This window comes from Marmota marmota, unplaced genomic scaffold (assembly GCF_001458135.2).
Source record: "Marmota marmota marmota unplaced genomic scaffold, marMar, whole genome shotgun sequence".
NCBI lineage: Eukaryota > Metazoa > Chordata > Mammalia > Rodentia > Sciuridae > Marmota > Marmota marmota.
In genome coordinates this window covers 25,275,219-25,299,510 of record NW_026000082.1, presented here as the reverse complement: position 1 = coordinate 25,299,510, position 24,292 = coordinate 25,275,219, and the positions used below count along the sequence as shown (strand labels likewise).

The window sequence follows — 24,292 nt, the reverse complement described above, 5'->3', positions numbered from 1 at the left end:
AGTTCAAAGCCAGCCTCAGCAAATTAGTGAGGTCCTACACAACTTAGTGAGACCCTAACTCAAAAATAAGAAGGTCTGGGATATAGCTCAGTGGATAAGCATACCTGGGTTCAATTCCCAGTACTAAATATATATATGTAATGGGGGGCCACATGTGGTGGTGTACACCTATAATTCAGCAACTCAGGAGGCTGAGAAAGTAGGATTCCAAGTTTGAGACCAGCCTGGGCAATTTAGCAAAACCATCTATGAAAATAAAAAATAAAAAAGGCTGGGGATGGGCTGGAGTTGTGGCTCAGTGGTAGAGCACTTACCCTGCAACTGTGAGGCACTGGGTTCGATCCTAGCACCACATAAAAACAAATAAAGGCATTGAGTCCATACACAACTAAAAAAAGATATTAAAATGTTGGGGGCAGGGCGCTGGGGATGTAGCTCAGTAATACAGTATGCCTGGATTTAGTCCCCAAGGCCACAAAAATAGGAGTAATAATAATAATAGAATACTATAAGCAATTTTATGCCAATAAAGATGACATCTTAGATGAAAAGAACAAATCTCTTGAAAAACAAACTACCAAAGCTTACTCAGAAGAAATAGCCCAAATAGCCTTGTGTCTAATAAAGGAATCAAGTTGTAGTTTAAAATCTCCCAACAAAGAAAAGAACTCCAGGGCCAGATGGCTTCACTGCTGAATTATAACAAACATTTAAGGAAGGACTAATAGTTGTATACAAACTGTTCCATAAAATTGAGGAGCATGAAATACTTCCTGTTTTATTCTGTGAGGCAAAGCATTAGCCTGTTACCAAAATCAGTCAAAAACTTTACAGGAAAACTATAGTCCAGTATTTCTCATGAATAAATAAATGCAAAATTTCTAAGCAAAATTGTAGCAGGTAAAATCCAACAATATTAAGAAAGGATGATACATCATGACCAAGTGGTATTTATCCCAAAAAAAGCAAGACTGATTTAACATTTCAAAATTAGTCAATGTAATTCAGACAAAAAAAGAAATGATCATCATCATAATAGACACAGAAAAGGCATTCAACAAAATCCAATACCCTTCTGTGATTAAAAACACTAAACAAACTAGGAATGTAAGGGAATTTCCTCAGCCTAATAAAGAGCAAGTATGAAAAATCCACAGCTAACATCACTCTTAACAACAAAAAACTGGATCGTGGGCTGGGGTTGTGGCTCAAAAGTAGAGCGCTTACCTAGTATGTGTGAGGCACTGGGTTCAATTCACAGCACCACATACAAATAAATGAATAAAATAAAGGTTCATCAACATCTAAGAAAAATGGAATCTTTCCCTTTACGATCAAAAACAAAGATATTCAGTCTCCTATTTTAGCATTATGCTGGAGATTCTAGGCAATCAATCAACCTATCAATCAATCAAAGGCATCCAGATTAAAAAGGAAGGAGTAAAACTGACTCTCTTCACAGACATAGCAATTTGTGTTGGAAATCTAATGGAATTAACACCACCAAAAAAAAAAAAAAACCTACTAGAAATAATAGATGAGTCTAGTAAAGTCAATATAGTACACACACACACATACAAAAAAAAAAAAATCAACTATATTCCTGGGCAATAGCAAGGAAGAATCAGAAATAGGAATTTTAAAAATAGATATAAACGGTGGTACATGCCTATAATACCAGCTACTCAGAAAGATGAGGCAGGAGGATTATAAGTTCAAAAGTCTGAGATCACCTTGGACAATTTAGCAAGACCCTACCCCCAAATTAAAAAAAAAAAAAAAATTGTAAAGGGCTGGGGATGTAGCTCAGTAGTAGAGCACTCCTGGGTTCAATCCCCAGGGAAGAAAGGAAGGAAGGAAATGTTTTAAATAAAACCATTTACAATATATTAAAAATACAAGCTTGCCTAGCATGTGCAGGGCCCTAGGTTCAATCCCCAGCACTGCAAAAAAGAGAGAGATACACAGAGATAAATCTGACCAGAAATGTACAAGATCTAAACACTGAAAATTTTAAAACATGATCAGAAGAATTCTGAGAAACCCAATAAATGGAAGGATATATTGTGTTCATTGGTTGAAAGTCTTAAAATTGTTAAACTTTCAATTCTAGCCAGGTGTAGTGTGCAGGCCCATAATCTCCGCTACTTCAGGGGCTGAGGCAGGAGGATCACAAGTTCTAGGCCAGCCTGGGCCACTTATCAAAACCCTTTCTCAAAATTTTAAAAAGGGTTGTGGATATACCTCAGTGGTAGAATGATCATCTAGCATGCATGAAGCCCCAAGTTCAATCCCCATTACTGAAAAACAAAATGTCAGTTCTCTCCAAATAGATCTATAGATTCAATACAATTGAAATCCAAATCCCAGCAGATTCTTTTTGTAGAAATTACCAAGATGATTAATATAGAAATGCAAAGTATCTATAATAGCCAAAATATAAAAACTTTGAAATAGAACAGTATTGGAGTGCTAGCCCTTCTGATTTCAAGACTTACTAGAAATCTACAATAATCAAAGCAGTGTGATGTGAAGATATATAGACATATAAGAGAAACAGAATAGAAAGTCCACACATAAACACAAACATACATATGGACAACTGATTTCAACAAAGATACAAAAGCAATTCAGTGGAAAAAAGATTCTTTTCAACAAATGGTATGGACCAGGCATTTATGTGCAAAAAATACTTCAGTTCATACTTTGCAGAATACTTTTATATAAAACATATAATGGGGCTGGGGATGTGGCTCAAGCGGTAGCGCGCTCGCCTGGCATGCGTGCGGCCCGTGTTCGATCCTCAGCACCACATACAAACAAAGATGTTGTGTCCGCCGATAACTAAAAAATAAATATTAAAAATTCAAAAAAAAAAAAAAACATAAAAACATCAAAGACTTAATGTAAAGCTAAAATTATAAAAACTTCTAGAAGAAGCATAGTGACCTTATATTAAACAAAATTTCTTTGATATGATGATAAAAAGCACAATTCCTAAATTTAGGAAACTGATAAATCAGACAATAAAAATTTAAAACTTCTACTCTACAAAAGATGCCATTAAGAGAAAGCAAAACAAGACATGGCTCAGGAGAAAATATTTGCATACCATATATCTAATGAAGGACTTGTTATTACATACACATACGTATTATGTGTGTACGCACATATGTGTGTGTATATATATGTATATATAACCATTTTTTAAAGAAACGAATATATATATGTATATGTGTGTATATGTATATATATGTGTGTGTGTGTATATATATATATATATATATATATATATATATATAAAACCATTCCTAGCTAACCCAGTTTTTTAAATAGGCAGATAGTTTAAACAGACCTTTAACATGCATGACAAATAAGCACATGAAAAGATGCTCACAATCATTAGTCATTAGTAAATGCAAATTAGGGCTGGGGCTACAGCTCAGCAGTAGAGGGCTTCCTAGCATGCACAAGAGAAGCTCAGAAGAAATGCACATTAAAATTAAAACCCACTAAGATATTACACACTTAATAGATTGGCTAAATTAAGAGTGACCAAACCAAATGGTGAGGACGTGGAGGAACAGGAACTTTGCTACAATATGGCCTGACAGTTCTACTCCTAATTGAATACCCAAAAGAAATGAAATCATATATCCACACAAAAGTTTGTATACAAATGTTCACAGCATAATTATTCATAAGAGCCAAAAAGTGGAAACAAGCCAAATGTACATGAACTGACAAATGGATAAAGAAAATATCCATACAGTAGTATGTTGTCCTGAAATAAAAAAGAATAAAATGTGATGTATGGTACATGAATGAATATTGAAAATGTTCTGCTGAGTGAAAAAAGATCCAGTCACAAAAGACCACATATTGTATAATTCTATTTACATGAAATGTCTAGAATGAACCAACAGTAGCTTGTACCTGGGGCAGGTGGATGGGGTAAAGTCGGGTAGAGTGGGGGATGACTACCGATGGGTACAGAATTTCTTTAGAGGATAAAAATGTTCTAAAATTAGATTGTGATAATGAGTAAATAACCTGTGAATTTAACTAAGAAACATTGAATTATACACTTTAAATGGGTGAACTGTATAATATGTGAGTTATATCTCAGTGATGCTGTTAAAAAGTTTGTTCCTTAAAAAGACAAAAGATGGTCTGGGTTTGGACTCAGTGGTAGAGTGCTTGCCTGGCATGTGTGAGGCACCAGGTTCGGTCCTCAGCACCACATATAAATAAATAAAATAAAGGGGACTGAGGTTGTGGCTCAGCGGAAGGGTACTCGCCTCGCACATGCGAGACCCTGGGTTCGATCCTCAGCACCACATAAAAATAAATAAGTGAAATAAAGGTATTGCGTCCAATTACAACTAAAAAATAAATATAAAATTTTTTTAAAAAAATAAAGGTACTGTGTCCAACTACAACTAACATGTGTGTGTGTATTTTTTTTTAATTAAAAGATACCCTACCATAGAATCAAGTCATTCCAATCCTAGATATTTACCTAAGAGAAATGAAAACACTTGTCCATACAAACATTTGAACTCAATATTCATAGCAGCTTCATTTGTAATAGCCTCAAACTGAAAACAACCCAAATGTCCATCAACAAGACAGGAATGAATAAACACACTGTAGTATATTCCTAAAATGAAATGTTATCTAGCCATAAAGTGGAATCAAGTATTGACACACACAACATGGAAAAATCTCAAAAATATTTACACTGAGTGAAAGAAGCCAGACAATACAGAGTATATACTCTAGGATCCCACTTAAATAAAATTCTAGAAAACACAAACTATAATTCCAGAAAATATATGCTGGGGAGGGGAGGTCACAAGATAATGTTCTGGGAGGTGACTAGATTATGATGATGGTTATATACACATATCAAAACTTATCAAATTACACAATTTAAAGGTATACAGTTTGTAGTTATCAGTTTGTATTCACTGCACAAACAAACAAAAAAAGCTATAGATCCCAGGGCCACATCACCAGAGATTCAGATTCAGTAGATCTATTGGGATCTGGATGGCTTTGTTTGCAACAAGCTCCCCAGATGATTCTGACCATCTGTAAGCCTGAGGGACACTTGCTGGAGAGCACACCAGCATTTCTCAATCTTTAATCTATGTCTGAGTCTCCTGTGAACTTGTTAAAAGGAGGAGTCTGATTAGCAGGTCTGATCTGGGGCCCAACATGCTTCATTTTAACAAGCTCCCAGGTGAAGCTGATGCTTCTGATCCACAGACCTGGACACATTTTGTCAGGAGTCAAGGATAAGGAATTATATTACATGTGAAGGAAGCTAAAAAACAAAGCAAGATAGGCAATGAAGCCAAGCAGCAGAGGGGAATGAAGAGCATTCTTGGATGTTTTGGCTTTCTTTTGGCTACTATAAATTTCTTAGGAAGGGTATACAATATGATCTAATCATTGTTGGAGGAAGATGATCCAAACAGCAGTATGTGAAGGATAGACCGGACTGGCAAAGAGACACCTGCCAAGAAGCTATTGCAAAATTAGGCAGAGGATATGAACAGGTTATTCATGTTCTCCTTTGGCTCTCTGTGACTGGGGCAGGGCTGAAATCAAGCCATGGGGGAAACAGGGATGTAGAAGCTGGAATCAGGCAAGGCTTGACCATCCCAAAGGACCTTCAAGAGCAGGACAAAAGAGGTGAGGTGTGTGCAGAAACAGAAGGAGGAGGTGGAAAAACAGGATCCAAAAAAAGTAGGAGGGAGGCAGGATGGGGAGTTATGTCACTAAGCCTTGTCAATTATCTTTTTTTTTTTTCACATTCAATTTTATCTGCCACTTCATCCTGCCCTTTTTGGTCATCACAGTTCTTATTGAAACACTTAGCTGTAAGAGGCTGGCAAACTTTTGATCAGTTAAAAAAAAAATGGTAAGAACTAATAATAGGTTGAATTATGTACCTCCCAAAACAAAAAAGATTTGTTAAAGTCCTAACCCCCAGTACCTTATTTGGACATAAGTGACCATATTTGGAAATAAGGTTGTTGCTGATGTGACTAGTTAAGGTGAGGTCATTCTGAAGCAAGGTGGGTCCCCAAACCACAATGGCTGGTGTCCTAGAAGAGAAAACATGGGCTGGGGATGTAGCTGGGAGGGTATAGCACTTGCCTAGCATGTGCAAGACCCCAGATTCAATCCCCAGTACCTTAAAAGAAAAGGACACCAAGACTCATAGCTACCACCAGAAACTAGGAGAAGGCAAGGATGGATTCACCTACAGGTTTCAGAGGGAGCAGAGTACTACTGATGGCTTAATTTCAGACTTCTAGCCTCCAGAGCTGTGAAACAACACATTCCTGTTTTTTTTTTCTCTTTAATCTATTTGTTTTCATTTATTTATTTATTGCCTTATTTATTCACTTATTTTGTGGTACCGGGGATTGAACTCAGGGGCATTCTACCACTACATCCCCTTTTCATTTTTTTGTTTTGAGACAAGGTCTTGTTAAGTTGCTGAGGCCAGCCTTGAACTTGTGATCCTCCTTTCTCAGCTTCCCAAGTCAATGGAATTACAGGGGTGTGCCACTGTGCCTGGCTCAATCCTGTTGTTTTTAGCCACCCAATTTATGGCACTTTGTTATAGCAGTTAGGAAACTAACACAACTACCTTTTGAAATATAGGTGTATTTACATATTTATAAGTTACATATATATGTACTACTATACTAATATGTTTTTAAAATAAAAATAGAATTTAAAAACAGTATTTTAAAATTATTTTTACTTCATTAATGGTATAAAAAAATCTTTCAATGAGTAGTGTTTCTTAAGTAGGCTTCATATTATAGTTTGAAATTCTTGGTTAAATATCATGACACAGAAATACAAAGATGTAATTCTAAATTCAATTATTTTCTATAGAAATGACTATCATGGCCAAATTTAAAAGTAAAAAATGATATGTAGTTTCAAATAGAATTGTATCACTGTGCTTAACTCCAATTATGCAAAAATTTTGTTGCAATTTGGCTAATTCCCACTTTCCCCAATGTCAGTAATTTGTTATTGCAAAATAATCAAAATGCTATATTAAAATTTAAAGCTCACCAAAACTCTTCACTGAGAAATTTTAAAACCAATTAAAGAATTGTTTCCCTGCCTTCTAAATGTGAATTTATGAGATGTTGCATCATTTTCAGCAGCAAAATCACATAATAACGAAACAATTTCCAATTTTCAAAATGCCTTTTGCATAGCATGAGTATTTTTAGAAAAGTAGTTATTTTCTCACTCCTTTGAGGGAAAAATGTAATCATGTCCTCAAAGGGACATATTGCATATTTGTTTTCCTAACATCTGTTAAGTAGCATGCTACTAAAAAATAAAAATAAAAAAAATCCTTTTATTATCACAGAAAAAGTCAGCAAATTGGACATCCATCTTTTTTGTAAAAGAAAAACATATAAACTAATCTAAGTAATTTACCATTAAATAATCAATGAATCTCTGGGAAATAATAAAAGATCCTTTCGACAACTCCTTACACAGGATGTCCTTTATTCCTTAGGAAGATTACCCTACTTATTTAACCAGGCCCACACAGACTGCGATAAATCCTGCAACATGAAGGACAGCAAGTCAGGTACAGCTTTCTGTCCCTGTGTGCTGTGGAACTCCCACCCTACGCCCAAGAAACTGCATGTCCTCTTACAACATATAAAGACAGTGGGGCCCATCTCAACCTGTGCAGTACATACTTGCTATACTCGATTTCTTGCTCATTTTTTAGAAATAAATGTATTGGTAACCCAGATGCTTGCACATGCCTGTAATCCCAGTACTCAAGAGGCTGGGATGGAGTCCAGGAGTTTGAGGCCACCTGGGCAACCAAAGGAGACACTTGTAAGAAAAACAAAGAAAGAAATGCATTGGTAAAGTGCATCTACAGAAAGCCTACAGCTAATAGCTAACATTCTACTTAGTAGTAAAAGACTCATTGCTTTCTATAGATGAGCAAGAACAAGGCAAGGATATCTGTTCTCCCCACTCTTACTGAACATAGTGGTGGAGGTGCTGGCCACCATGACAAGGCATAAAAAGACAAGCCATGCTCGGGCTGGGGCTGGAGCCCAGTGATAGAGCACTTGTCTACCACATGTGAGGCCCTGGGTTCGATCCTCAGCACCACATAAAAATAAAGGCATTGTGTTGTGTCTATCTACACCTAAAAAATAAATATTAAAAAAAAAAGCCATGCAGATTGAAAAGCAAAGAATAAAACTGTCACTAATCATGATGAGTCACAGACGACATGGAAAATCCCAAGGAATCTAAAAAAAAAAAACAAAACTAAACTCTAGAACTAATAAGAAAGTCACAGATATAAGATAAGCATATAAAAAATAGTTGTATTGCTCTATGCCAGCAATGAACACACAGACACTGATTAAAAATATAGTAGCATCCAGGAGATCTAAATAAGAGACATGCTGTGCTCTTGGATTGAAAGACAACACAGTAAAGATTTTGGTTCTCCCCCAAATTAATGTACAGGTTTAATGAGCTCCTATCAAAATCCCAGAAAGAATTTTCAAAGTTATACATAGGATTGTTGTAAAAATGTATATGGAAAGATAAAGGAACTACAACAGCAAAAATATTTTTTAAATGAAAACTAAAATAGGAATCATTCTTATTGAATTCAAGAGTTATTATATAGCTACAGTAACCAATGCTATATAGTATCAGTTGAGAGACACACAGATCAATGGAATAAAAAGAAGCCAGAGTAGCCCCTATACAACTATAGGCAAATGATTTTTGACAAAAGTGCAGAAGCAGTTCAGTAAAGGAAGAACAGTTCTTTTAACAAATTGTTCTGGCATAGTTGGATATTCATAGGTCAAAGAAACAAACACAACCTCAATCTGAACCTTATACATCATAGAAAAATTAACCAAATCAAAACTGATCACATATTTAAATGTAAGGCAAAAAAAAACTATAACTTTTAAGAAGATAATGTAGGGGAAAAATCTTCAGAACTAGGACTCAGTAAAGAGTGTTTAAGGCGAACCCCAAGAACTTAATTCATAAAAAGAAAACTGGAAAAAACTTGATTGGGCCAGGGATGTAGCTCAGTGGTAGAGTGCTTACCCGGCAAGTGTGAGGCCCTGCATTCAATCCCTAGTACTGGCAGAGGGAGGGAGGACAACCTTGATTGACTTCATCAAAAATTTTAAAATTCATGCTGTGTGAGAGACCATGTTAAGATAATGGAAGGACAAGCTATAGATTGGGAGAAAATACTTATAAACTATATTTTTAAAGAAAAACTAGTATCCAGAATTTATAAATTCAATAATTAAAAAATTTCAATTAGAAAATGGGCAAAAAACATTAACAGACATGTCACTGAAGGTGATAGACAGATGGCAAATAAACACATAAGAAGATTTCAGCATCATTAGCCATTAAGTAAATTAGGACCATGATAAGATATCACTGCCCTCTTCTCAGAAAAAGTAAAAAAAAAATAATAATAATAACAACAACAACAAATCTTAATGCTATTGAGAATATGGAGAAATGGAATCACTTGTCCTTTACTAGAAGGAATATAAAAGGATAGATATTCTGGAAAACCTTCTGGAATTTTTGTTTAAAAAATAAAACATGCTACCATCATATGTATGATCCAGCAGGTGTGCTCTTTGACATTTATTGTAGTCTAATGAAATCTTAGGTTCACAAAACCCTGAATTTAAGATTCATAAGAATATGTACATAAATGTTTGTAGCAGCATTATTTACAAATAGCCCAAAACTCTAAACAACCCAGATGCCCTTCAGTGAGCAAATCATTCAACAAGTAGTTGTACATCCATACTATGGAGTCCTATTCAGCAATATAAAGGAATTAATTATTGATACATGAAACAACCTAGAGGAATACAATCCTAGAGGAAAGCCATCCCAAACACGATAAACTAGATTATTTCATTTAATAATGACAAAATTATGGAAATGGAGAACAGATTAGTGACTGCCCATGATATAGGAGTGTGGTAGGCTGACAGGGATGAACCCAGAGCTATAAAAGGCATGATGATGAATCACTGGGGTGCTGGGAATGTTTTGGAACTTGACTAAACCCATGTGAGTGTCCTGGTCATGATACTGTGCTAAGGTTTTGCAAGATGTTACCATTAAATTTCGACAGATTTTTAAACAGTCTATCTTGCAACTTTGGTCAAAGGGTACATGGGATCATTAGGCAATATTTCTTAACCTCTGCTGATATGTCTACAATTATCTAAAATTAAATTTTTAATATTTTAAAATGTTTATATAAATGAACTGACAGGAGTTCTAATATATTCTTCTCACACCATAATTAATCAACTTAGGCACAATTTTAGAAATTACTGCCACATTCTACTAGTCTTTGTGTCTTTGTGTCCCTTTGTGTGTGTGATGATGTGTGGGGATCAAACCTATGATCTTGCACATGCTAGGCACACACTGTACCACTGAGCTACATCCCTAGCCCAAATTTGTCTTTCTAAAATGCAAACCTAATCATATTACTTCTAAAAATCATTAGCCTGACACTTAAGAGTCTTTATGACCTGGCTTTAGGCCTTTACCCAATATAAGCATCCTATACACCAAAATGCTTGCAGTTTCCAATTATGTGAGATTCCTGAATAAAGGCACCAGGACTTCTTTTTCATGTGCTCATATTATCTCTAATATCTCATCTCCAATTAAATTATCTCTAATGCTTAGTGTGTCCCTAACATATATTAGGAGCACAATAAACTTTGACTTAAATAAGAAACTATAGCCATGCATGGTGATACACATCTATGCTCCCAGCCTCTCAGGAGGTTAAGGCAGGAGGATCACAAGTTTAAGTCTAGCCGGGCAACTTCCAGACCCTTTCTCAAAATGAAATTTATAAAAAGGCTGGGAATGTAGCTCAGTGGTAAAACTACATGAGCAAGGCCCTGAGTTCAATCCCTAGTACTACAAAACAAGAAAAGTAAGGCATAAAAGAAAAAGGAAATCCACTATAAATATCTATTATTTTCGCTTTTAATCCTAAGAGCCCAGAATTGTTGATACTGCTACTTTCAGAACACTGACCTGCAATCACTCCTGCCAGGTATACCAGCCCCACTCGGAGGCCTTTGTGGACCATTTCCAAGGGAATTCCCAAAACCAGCTGCATAAGAAGATTCCCCACAATGTGCTGAACTCTGCAAAGACAAACACAGTTGTCAAATATTAAAGCAGTTATTTCTTTAGTAGGCTCTGAGATGTTGTTTCTAGTTAAGGACTTGGACTTGCTAGAATTCCATTTTCTAATTTTTTTAGCAGGCAAGTCTTTCTTTTTTTTTTTTAATAAAATCTTGCAAGGCACTTCAATATGTAAAACAGATACAACAACATTTTAAAAGTATAAATATATTCTATAAGTCCATTTTATAACAATTATAACAGGAAACACCAGAGGGGCAGGCTTAAGGAACATAAACTTGAAATTAGGGGTTTGGATGACAACTACAATCATGGCAGTCTCCGCATCTGATTTTGTTTCCATTGTAGTTTTTAAAAAAATCCTGACTCACTCACAATGAGTTTAAATTTCGACAGATTTTTAAACAGTCTATCTTGCAACCTCTGGATATTTAATAAAACAGAGAAGGCAAGAGAAATTTCACTGCTGTTTCTACATTTAAAAAGTACCTTTAAGACTTGCTAAAGTAATTCCCACATACTACAACTTGGCATATAACACAATGAATGTGGGTGTTTTTTATTACAGTCTTTAAATATGTTAAAATCTATCTATCTATCTATATGTGTGTGTGTGTGTGTGTGTGTGTAAACATATGGGAATATATTTATACACACACACACACACACACACACACATACAGGTTTTTTTCAATGCTGGGAATTGAACATAGGGCCTTACACATGGTAGGCAAGTGTACCAATAGCTACGTCCTCAGCTCAGTAAAAATATTTTTAAACAAAGTTTTTATTATCTTGCTTATTGAACCCACAAAGCATCTCTGGAGAATCTGAACATAATTTGAAAAATTCCCACATTAAAGTAACTCTTAATTTAGTTGCTATGCAGTACAGTGTTTTTGTTTGTTTGTTTGTTTTTTAGGAGATTTCAGATTGTACCAAAAGTTCCAAAACAAAATAGACATATCAATATTCCACAGTGCAGCAGTTCTCATGTTAGTTTTAGAGACTATGTTTTTGCATCATCATGTACTTTACAGATATCCAACAGGTCACTGAAGAGGTTCTCTAGATACATCCTGCAGAATGGATTACTTACTTTTATGGTGCCTGTGCTCCCAGCTATAGCTATGAGTGCCCAAGACATCTTCAAAGACATATGAGAGCCAGGCACAGTGGCTCACACCTGTAATCCCAGAAGCTTAGGAGGCTGAGACAGGAGGGTCACAAGTTCAAAGCCAGCCTCAACAACGGCAAGGTGCTAAGCAACTCAGTGACACCCTGTCTCTAAATAAAATGCAAAATAGGGCTGGGGATGTGGCTCAGTGGTTGAGTGCCCCTGAGTTAAATTGCAGTGTACACACACACACACACACACACACACAAGACATACAAGAGGTATGTGTCATTCAGCACACAATAGTCTAGCAAGGACAGTTATACTATTGTTCTGGATATCTCAAGCATAAAGGAGATTAGAAATATCTGCTCCTGAATTTAAATGAGAAGTTCAAAGAAAGCCATCCTGTCCTCTGAGAACCCTTTGAGGACAAGGTGACCAATATCATAAAAACTCCAAACCCCATACAAACTTTCTGCTGCTCAACAGTAAGACTAAAGTGGCATTAAAATTACAATGTGTCATCTACCTTAAATGGAATTACTAATTTTTTTCACCCAAATTTTCCCTACTTTCAAGATCCAACTTCAATCTGTCATCCGAGAAGCCATCCCCACCCTGGTCTTTCCCTCTCTCTGTTTATCTTACACTATAACAATTCCAACGTCCATTTCTCTTCTCCCTACCCAGCTTCCTCCAGTCAGGCTAGAAGATCTAATGCTGACTTTCCCAACCTCTCTTAGCTAGGAGTAAAGCCAGGTCCAGTCACATAGTTCTGACCAGTGAGCAAGTAAGAGCACTGTTAAGAGAGCTCCGTCTTGACTAAAGGGCTGGATGCACCCGTACCTGGTGCCCCCTTCCCCTTCTTTTGGCTTTGAATGCAGAGTTGTAGCAGCCAACCTGAAAGCAAAAAAGGCCAAAAGAATAGCAGAGACACCAGCACAGAACCTAGAGCCTTGGTTTCAATAAGCTGATGAACCGATCACCTACCTTGTACTTTTCATATTAGAAAAAAATTAGCCTCTTGACCTGAGCTGTAGGTCAGTGGTAGAGCACTTTCTTGGCATGCTTAAGGCCCTGGGTTTAATCCCCAGCACCATATACCCCCACACACACAACCCCAAAAAAGGTCTCTATTTGTTAATTCACATCCCAAAGCATCTCTAATACAACCCCATATGTGACATGTCCTACACAGACATGCAAATTCTTTCTGAGTGTCTTACTATATATATCAGATACTGTGAAAATTGTAGCAGTGTCTCATTTAATCACAACCACCTTAAGAGGTGGTACTAAAACCCCATTTTAAAGAAGTAGCTACTGTATACTCTAATACTATATTGCCAACATTACTATTGGTTTATTCTTCTTATAATTTTAATGTCCTTGAGAGCAGAAGCCACATTTGCTTAGAAAAGATTTGTAAAATGGAAAATGAAAGTATGGAAGTATGGACAGAAACTCAGCAATTGGGGATTGTCAAACCTCTGCGTCCTGTAATAGTTGTTTTTTTAGCCACTGACCAAAAGAGTCATCTTTTACACCAGAACTGGGTAGGCCACATAGACAGAATTGGCCTTACTGGACACCATAGGAGTCCACCAAAGAGGTGGATCTGGCATCAAGCTGCTGATGGACTGCAGCATGTATGGGAGATGGTGGATGCTGAGGGACATGAAAGACTATCTGCTTTTAGGAAATGATACAACTAAAATGCAGCACCGCACCTCCTATTGCCTGTAACATATCAGATGCTAAACAGTATTTCACACTGATGAAAATGAATTAATTTTTTTAAAGAGTGTGGTGTAGGATTATTGGGTGGGGGGTGCTGATGGTCCTTTGGTTCTACCATTTCATAACCTAAATTAGAAAACATTTAACAACATCCATCAACTAGGAAGACCTACGGCTGACTTGCTAATTATTTGGCATCTGTTCATTAAAATTCCTATATCAAAACAAACATTAGATAGTTATAATGCAATGTAAAGTAGTTTATATTGTCAGCATTTGTGGGGTAAGGTCTCTTTCTGAATCAGCTGTGGGATGTGCAGCAAGTGATTACATCCTCAGACATAAGAATGGGAGAAATACTCACCTCCTAGGCTGCTGTGAGGCTCAAACAAGAAAATGGACATGAAAGTACCTTATTTATGATAATAAAGCTCTAAACACAAGTTAGGGGTGACAGCAAGCAGGGTGACACACATCTTTAATTCCAGCTACACAGAAGGCTAAAGCAGGAGGCCAACCTGAGCAATTTAACGAGTCCCTGTCCCAAAATCTAAAAAGGGCTGGGGGTATAGCTCAGGGCTAAAGTGCTAGCCTAGCAGGTGTGGGGCCCTGGGCTCAATTCCCAGTAACAGACACACACACACAGTGAGAAGTGACAATTTCTTACATTACTTATAATCACCTCTGACACCAATGACTTAACTGTCACTCCTTACCCCGCATGGACCAGCATGTAGGAGATAAACCTCCAGGCTTCCTCTCTCTTCTCAGGACTGTAGATTAAGGGACTCTCCAGGATGCCTGTGTCCAAGGTGATCCACTGTTTTTGAGGCTTCCACACAGCATAGTAAATAAACACTGCCAGCTGATAGGGAGGGGCAGACATGAATGTTAACCACACCAGTCGCCAGAGAGTGCCCCATTAAGCCCACAGGCAGTAACTATGTTTAAATCATCAGCTCTGAGTGGGCTCAGAAGATGACAGCAATTACGTTTCCCAACCATCCCCCACTGTGGTCAACTCCTTCCTCCCATGGTCAAGGGCTGCACTAGACCAGCTGTTATCAAGAATCCCCTTTCCCCTGCCTTTGACCCCTGCTATCTAGTACTAGGTTCTCTTCCATCCCCTTAAATACCCACTGCCCTCACATTCCCACCCCCACTATTTGACCCTTCATTTACAATTAATATAAAAGTAAGTCAGTGCTGGCTTCCAGGAATCCAGTAAGGAAAGGGAAAAGTAGTTAACTCCACAGTGGCAAAATCTGGAAAACACTGCCTCCACCAAATGGTGAAAAGTAATGTCCCTGTAACATTATGTGATATCCCCTACTCCCTGATGTGATGGGAAGAGAAGGGCACTTCACCTTTGTGGTATTCTCCCCGCAAACCCATAACTCTAGTCTAATTATGAGAAAAACATCAAACAAACCCAGGGTGGGGGACATTGTACCCCAGTACACCCCAAGACTGCCAAGCTCATGGAAAAATAATAGAAACCGTCAGGGATCAAAGGAGGCTGGGGAGATGTGACTACTAAATGCAATTTGATTCCCTGGCTTGGAGAGCACTAGGAACACAAAAAGAAGACATTAATGGGAGAAGTGGTAAAATCCAAATAAAGTCGGGAGTTTTATTAATAGTATGGGTTAGACATCTCTACACCTTTTTTCTTTGCGTTACTAGAGATGGAACCCAGGGTCCTGTGCATGCTAAGAAACTGCTCTATCACTGAGCTGCATCCCCAGCCTAGGTTAAGCATCTCTGATCTGAGAATCTGATTGTTCCAGAATCTGAAACTTTTTGAGCACCAACATGACACTTGTAAAGTTTTGGATCAGCCAGGCGTGGTAGTACACGCCTATGATCCCAGCAACTCAGGAGACTGAGGCAGGAGGATTGCAAATTCAAAGCCAACCTCAGCAAATTAGAGGGTCCTAAGCAATTTAGCAGGACCTGTCTCAAAATAAAAAAAGATGGGGATGTGGCTCATAGTTAAGCATTGCTGGGTTCAGGGTTCAGTCCCCAGCACCAAAAAATAAAATAAAATAGGACCTTAGCATTTTGTATTTTAGATTTTCAGATTAGATCTACTCAACCTGCAAAGTCTATGCAGATATTCCAAAATCAGAAAAACTAAAATCTAGAATATTTCTGATTCCCAGCATTTTAGAAAGGGGATACTCAACCTGTACTACACCAAACATCAGCTTCTTAGTTTCCATAAATGTACTATGTAATATTCTATGGAATGTTAGTACATTTAACAAATGGGAGAAATTCTGTGAGTATAGGGGAACCCACTGTTCTACCTTTGCACCTTTTCTATAAAGCTAAAATTATTCCAAAATAAAAAAAGTTTACTTAAGGCCTGGGCGTATAGCTCAGAGGTAGAACACTTGCCTAGCATGTACAAGGCTGTGGGTTCCATCACCAGCACCACCAAAGAACAACAAAAAATTCACTTAAAGTAATTTTAAAAGCAGATCTTTCTGTAAGTGTTAGAAATCCTAGCACCTGCCCCCTGACTTATTGCAGGAAGCTGCACACTCTAAGTAACACTCACAGTCCAGCAGTCGTATTTGTACCATGCATCCTTACCCCATTCTTCTCCAGCCCTCCTCCCACCCACACACACAGCTGATGGGAACATGATCACACCAGAAAACCTGTAAGATGAAAGGATAACATGAAGGGAGAAGCAGATAGAATCCACATACACAGCCTAATAACTTCTCAGTCACAGGTTAAGTCTCACAATAAAACCCCATGAGAAAACAGAGAGCTACCTGCCTTCAACCAAAACCTTGACAAAGGGTCTCCTGGGAATTCTTACACATTCGTTTTTATCATTATAAGCCATAAGAAACTTGGCTCCCATGATAGCTAGATTTATGTGTCACCTTCCAAGGTGAATACAGTACCCAGCTAGTTTTTCTAAAGCTGAGATCAACATTTAAATCAGTAGAGTAAAGCAGATTTTCCTCCATAATGTGGGTGAGCCTCACCCAATCAGTTATTTGAAGCCCTAAATAGAAAAGACTGCCCTCCATTAGGAAAAGAGAATCCATGGGCTGGTGATATAGGTCAGTGGGTAGAGTGCTTGCCTCACACGCACGAGGCCCTGGGTTCAATCCCCAGCACCAAAAAAAAAAAAAATGAATTCAACTCAGTAGACAGCACTGGACTCAAACTGCAGCTATTCCCTGGGTCTCCACCTGCCAGCAGCTAGATTTCAAGATTTTAACCTTCCCAAGTCTTCATAATCATTTGAGCTGATTTCTTAAAATAAATCTGTGTGTGTGTGTGTGTGTGTGTGTGTGTGTACTGTACATTCACTCATGCCCCATTGAGTCTGTTTTTCTGATTAACACCAATGGGAATTAAGAGGATTATGTCCCTGAAGTCACACCCCACATGTAGCTATGCTCTGCCAATTTCTTTATGAGACCACAAAGATGAGAGGAGTTCTCAGGAAGAGCCTAGTTCTGCCCAGTCACTAAAACATGCCCTCAGGCGAGTTGTCCCACCCTTCTGAACCCTGCACTCTTATAGAACTCAAAAGGACCGACCAGATCAGAAACTGAGCACACACCCCACGCTGCCAGAGGAGACATCTTTAGAGGATCCCGCTGTTTTCCTCAGAAACTCAAGAAAATTGTCTGACCAATTAAACTGCCCCCTTGGTTGGAGGGATGAAGAGCACAGGAAGCCAGGAAAGGCAGCTCTAGGGAAGGGCCCGGTGTGGGGAGCATGCTGCGTCAGTCCCGGCCTCCACTCCAGGTCCAGGTCTTACCCACTGTGTTCCCATCTCCCCACTGGTGAGTGCGCGGGCGCCCACCACCCACCGCGCTTACCTCGGCCAGGCTGATGGAGATGATGAACACTGGGGGCGGGAGGCAGTTAGCTCTCTCCAGGTAAGTTTTTCGGACTGGTTCCGGAAGCATCCACTTTGAGACGATCCTGTGGACCTTTCGACCCTTGGGGGGGTCTTTTCCTCCCCCATCCACCCAAGTTTTCTCTTCTTCCAGCTCTTTGTTCTCTCTCTCCATATTCAAATTCACACTCTCCATCTCCAAATCATGAGCAGCAGCCATTGTCTGGAGTCCTCCCTCCACCTGAAAGGGATAAGAACGTCAGGTCACCAAAGGGACCCTTTGGTCCTCAGGCTGAGGCTCTTTTCCTTGGTTCTCTGGTACAAGCATTGGTGTCCCTCCTCTTTCCTGTGTGTTGATAGGAGGCAGCTAAAGATGATCAAAATGGTCTAAACCTCCCGAATTAAGTTTTCACTATACTCTCTTGTACTTGGTTTGAAAAGCATGGAATCTAATCTCCCATGTCTTAGGCGTGTAATAAATCTTGTGTGTTATTTTCCCAATAAGTAAATAAATAAATAAAGATTTTAAAATAAAAAGATGAGCCATGGAGCCTGACAACTGGGTTTAAAACACAGTCCTACCCATGTTACCTATAAGGTTCCCTTAGGTAAGTCACTTAAATTTTCCTAACCTCAAGTTAAATTTTTCTTAATCATGGTACAATACACACACATAAATTATGCCATTTTAACTGTTTAAACCATACTACTAAATGGCATTAGGTACATTTACAATGTTGTGTAACTATACCACTATCTAATTCCAAAGATTTTTTATCTCCCCACACAAAAACCCCATACCCTCCTCACCCAGCCCCTGGCAGCCACTAATCTGCTTCCTGTCTCAATGAATTCACCTATTCTGGATATTTTACATAAATGGAGTCATACAATATGTGGTCCTTTGTGTCTGACTTCTTTCACCTAGCGTATTTTCAAGGTTTATCTATGTTGTCACGTGGGTCAGAATTTCCTTTCTCTTTGTGGATAATATTGCATTATATAGATTTGATGCCACATTTTGTATCAAATCTATATAACGCAATATCCATGCATCTGTTGATGGACATTGAGTTGTTTCCACCTTTTGCCCATTGTGAATGAACTGCTGTGAGCATCCTTGTACCCGTTTTTATTTGAATACCTGCTCCAATTCTTTGGGACAGTTACCTACAAGTGGAATTACTGGCACATATGGTAATTCTCTACCTAACTTACTGGGAAACCTTAGATTCCATTTTAACGTGGAGATGATAATAGTCACCCCCATAGCACTGTTGGAAGACTATTTGAGATAATGCTTGTAAAGCACTTGGAACAGTATCTGGCATATAGTAAACACTGCATAATTATTAGTTATTGGCAACGGAAGGGTGGGTGGATGGAATGGACAGAACTAAGCCTGGGGCCTGTTTTCAAAAGCAAGTTATTGGAAATCAGATCAAATTTAATTTATTTCCAAATGAATCTTATTAGGCAAGTGTCCAATTTACAGTAGGTTATATTCAACGACTCTAGGGAGAAAAGAATTCTTTTAATTTTCTCTTTCTGCAGCAGTTTTTCTAAATAAAGAATTCGTCCCTCCCTGGCATCTTCAACCCTCCCATGGGGTCAGACATTAAATCTGTAGACCTATAGCCACTTCATTGATTTTTCTTGAACATTGATAATTATTTCTAGTTTTTAACCCCTTTCTTATAGTTGAGAAAACTAGAGTATGCATTTAAGATCAGCAACCTTTAACTGTAAATATTAAAACATTTAAAAATAAGTTCAGGCTGGGAATGTGGCTTATTGATAGAGTACTTACCTAGCATTTGGTGAGTCCCTGGATTTGATTCCCAGTACTGCAAAAAATAAGATAAAATAAAATACCCAGCAGGGTACATTGGCACACACACCTGTACTCCCAGCAACTCCAGAGGCAGAGGCAGGAGGATGGCAAGTTCAAGGCCAGTCTTGGCAAATTAGTGAGACCCTGTATCAAAATTTAAAAAAAAAATAAATAATCAATGACTGGGGATGTGGGTCAGTGGTAGAGAGCCTCTGGAGTCAGTCCCAGTACCACCACCACTACCCTCTCCTCAAAAAAAAAACAAATAAAATAATAAGCTTAATTGGGAAGTATTAACATTGTGTGAATAAGCCATGTTATAAATTTAAATACTGTACATGATCACTTCATGAGGAAATAAAATTCCACATTGTTAACAATATAACTTTAAACTCATAAAAGGAGCTAGAAAAATAAAGATTACATTTTCCTCTAGATTTTTCTTTTACTTTAGATTTCAAGATTTCCAGAAATATTACAACTTCAAGCTTACCTTTTTACACATATAAATACCTAAACATATTTCCTGTGTTGAAAAGGTATCTGACCACTGGGACCAGACAGAAGTTGTTGTGTGTCTGCTTTGTCCCTTGGTATGAGCAGTAAAGAGATCTGATATAAAGTTCCAGCTACTTGGAGCTAGAGTGTCAGGCAAGCTCATGGGGAGTGATTTTGCAGCTTTGGTTTTTACTTCTTTTCAGTCAGGATCACACTCCAACTTCTCTACCTGGCTGACCCTTTGTTCCTTGGGCACAGGGGCCTCTCCCTGATTCATCTTCTCCCTAACACCTGGGCCTGCGATGTTGCCAGGTGCTCCTCCTAACATTCCCCATCCCTCCCACTCCTGTTTCTCTCCTGTCCCACGCCTGAATTTCCCAGTATAGTTAACTATATTACCGATCAGATTGGCAACAGTGCAAAAGACTGATACTATCCCATACTTACGAGGCTGTTGGAAATGAGTGCAGGGTGTGAGGGACAAATTGACACAGCCTTTTGGAAGACAATTAGGCAGCCTGTACAATACATAAGAAGCATATACCTTTCAACTGAACAGCCAACTTCTAGAATACTATCCAGCAATGTGTCTGAGCAAGCACACAAAACTATATTCCAAGGATGTTCAGTGAAGAACTACTTATAGTAATGAAAATTCGTAAATGACATAAATGTACTTCAGTGAGGCTGTTGCATTTTCTGATGTTGCATTTTCTAATTCTTAGGTAGCACCTCCTTATCCTGCACTGAAACCTGCTCACTAGGATATCTGTTCCTGGGTCCAAAGTTTCCTTCCCTAGGATCTCACAAAGCCAACTCTAATCTAAGGTTATTAATTTTGTCCTTGTTTGGGTGTGGCCTGCATATGAACTCCAAGAGCTCTCTAGGTCAAAGTGGGATAATGTCTGAAAGCACACTATACCAGCATTATAGGAGGCCCAAGAGAATAGACCATGACTCTCAATGATCACACACAGTATCAAATTACCAGGATATAAAAGCATCCACAGCTATCCAATTATTTATTTGGTGACTCTTGGTCACGATGTCACTCATTAAATGGATATTTACTAACTGTGCTTTCTTACTAAGACTCTTTACCGTGGGTGTGATGTTAGGCGGCCCCTCCCACCTCTTATCTGAGCAAGTTGCTCTGCTGCTCTTTGTTGCAGGGCCACACACATGCAAATCAAAACTAGTTGGCACTGCTGTGAAATCTTCTCACCCTGCCAGTAGGAAAACTAGACTAGATTGTTCGAATGCCTCTAGTCTTCTGGCTTTAAAAAGGGCATATCCCTCCTGCACACCAAAACCCTTCCCTTCATGGTTGACAAGTTCTCTTAAGAAGAGACAAGGTGGAAAGAACTCCCCTGCCTCCTGACCTTGCCTGGTATAAGCACTGAATGTGTCAACAATCACAGAGCCAGGGGTCTGGGGTGGGGGCTCAGTGGTAGAGTGCTCACCTAGCATGCAGGAGGCACTGGGTTCCATCCTCAGCACCACATAAATGTAAAATAAAGATATTGTGTAAACCTAAACCTAAAACTAAAAAATAAATATTTTTTTTTTAAAAAGGGCTGGAGTTGTAGCTCGGCAGTAGAGCACTTGCCTCATATGTGTGAGGCACTGAGTTTGATTCCTAGCACCACATATAAATAAGCAAATAAAATAAAGGTCCATCAACAACTAAAAAAAATAATAATAAATAAAAATTAAAAAAAAAAGAATCACAGAGCCAGTATGTTGGCCAAAGACCTGGAGGGGGGGGGAGGCCTGTGCTTGTTTACTCAAAATGGTTGTCTATCTTTAAAAAGCAAACAAAATAGTAGAAAGAGATTTCCATAGGAGACCCTTGACATTAGCAAGGGATTTTTTTTTTCAAAGACCTTTGGCCTGATTCACTATACATTACATAGTATCTCCCAAAATTACATTGTAAATTATAGTCAGAAAAATTTTGGTTTTATTTTAGTCTCTAAATGCTCTGTAAGCATAGAAGTAAATTACTTATAAAAATTTATTGTTTGAGGAGCATTAGTCATATTTAATACCTGGCACCTAAATTCCCAAAGAAGAAAAAAGAAAGTCAGTGTGTCTCTTCATCTTGTAATAAGGCTTCAGCTTTTTCTTCAAGAGCAGTTTCCACACTGGCCCACTAGAGCAACTCCCCAAAGCACTTCTGTCTGTAACACACACACACAGTGGCTGTATTGACATCAAGACCCTAGATATCACTGAACTTGATATCCCACTCCACTTTACTCAAAACTTCTATTGGTGGCAAAAATGATGATGATGATGATGTCACTTTCCCAGGTCTCTTCACTTTCTCTTCATTTCTCCCACTGTCACTATCAAGTGACTTATTTTATGAGTCTTTTCTACTCCCCAGACAAGAAACAAAGATTTCAATCACTGCAGTTACATAAAATACATAACACACACAGGCTATAACCAGTAGAGAATAATGAAGTTGCGTGAGCTGTCCAGGCACAGTAAATGGCTGGCTTGGGCAAAGCCGATCATTCAGCTCAGTCATTCACAATGGACCTCCGAGGGTAGTTAATAAAACACCCAGACTGTATGTGTTCAGTCTGCAAATGTCAAGGACTTTCAATCTTTATTTACTTATTTCTTACTTGTTTTGGGGGTACTAGGGATTGAACCCAGGGCCTCACAAGTGGTAGACAAACCCTGTACCACTGAGCTACATTCCCAGCCCTTTTAGGGGTGGTGGTGGGGAGATAGGGTCTCACTAAGTTGCTGAGGCTGGCCTCAAACTTGTCATCCTTCTGCCTCAGTCTCCCAAGTAGCTGGGATTACAGGCGTGTGCCCACCTGCCCAGCTCAGTCTATTCTTTTGATAACACTTAGGTTGTGGTCGTGTGGTCAGTTTTCTTGGGAAATTCCTCATCTCATCTTGGTGGGCAGCAGGGACCACATCCCACTACAGAAGCTAAAATGCCTAAAACTCACATTTCCAGGTCCCTAGGCAGGAAGGGCTCTGGTTGGTGACCTCAGCTTAACCAGTCAGTCACATTTGCTTAGGAGGGTCGAGGATGGAGCTGGGAATGGGGAAAATCTTTTCAGTGGTTACAACAATGGCCGCAGCATCTGGTGTCCAGACACCTTGCCATTGGGGTCGGTGTGGCATCTGGCATCCGACACCACTGGACTGCGACAAGGGCAGCAGCACTGAGCATGCAGAGGCTCTGCACTGTCTCTGAGGGGACTGGGGTGGAGTGCTCGCTGCCTTGTCGCCCTTTCTTTCTGCTCAAGTCCCAAGCCATCTTCCATCTCCTGCAGGCTCTAACCCACCCAAATGTGCTTTCAATTAAATTCATTTTCTGATTTTATCAGTCAGGATCAGTTTCAGTCCCTTGTGACCAGGAACCTAACTGATTTAGCTGAATGGTCAGAACATTCTTCTAAACTCCATCTGGAGTTTTTTTTTTCTTTTTTATTTGTTTTAATTAGTTTTACCTGATAGTAGAATGCATTTATGCACTTTGATATATCATAAATAGATGGGATATAATTTCTTATTTTTCTGAGTGTACATGTTGTAGAATCATATTGGTCACGCAGTCACACATGTGCATAAAGTAATAATGTCTGTTTCATTTTACTATCTTTCCTATACCCACATCCCCTCCCCTCCCCTCACTTCACTTCCCTTTACTAATCTCAGGTAACACTATTCTTCTCTTGTGCCCCTCCCCCTTATCATGAATTAGCATCTGCATATTAGAGAAAACATTCGCCCTTTGGTTTTTGGGGATTGGCTTATTTCACTTAGTATGATATTCTCCAACTCAATCCATCTACTGGCAAATGTCATAATTTCGTTCTTCTTTATGCTGAGTAATATTCCATTGAATATATATGTACCAAAGTTTCTTTATCCATTCATCTATTGAAGGACACCTAGTTTGGTTCCACAGTTTAGCTATTGT

The 24,292-nt window shown here is 38.6% G+C and overlaps 1 protein-coding gene and 1 long non-coding RNA gene across 8 annotated transcripts in view; one reads left to right on the top strand and one right to left on the bottom strand.

The window, feature by feature from the left end:
• The window catches only part of Rhbdl2 (rhomboid like 2), a 50,701-nt gene that overhangs the window by 14,842 nt on the left and 11,567 nt on the right, over positions 1–24,292 (bottom strand). For all 3 annotated transcript variants that reach the window (XR_007352090.1, XM_048815725.1, XM_015485235.2), the window contains exons 2-5: positions 19,907–19,983; positions 17,986–18,246; positions 14,845–14,993; positions 11,155–11,267 (exon numbers count right to left, since the gene is read on the bottom strand). Coding sequence is in view for 2 of the 3 variants with exons in the window: in XM_048815725.1 (XP_048671682.1) it covers positions 11,155–11,267; positions 14,845–14,993; positions 17,986–18,225 (502 nt within the window). In the remaining variant the exon portion in view is untranslated. The remainder of the gene's footprint in view (positions 1–11,154; positions 11,268–14,844; positions 14,994–17,985; positions 18,247–19,906; positions 19,984–24,292) is intronic.
• LOC125620430 overlaps positions 1–24,292 on the top strand; it is a 64,945-nt gene that overhangs the window by 30,631 nt on the left and 10,022 nt on the right. The gene's annotated exons all lie outside the window — the stretch shown is intronic.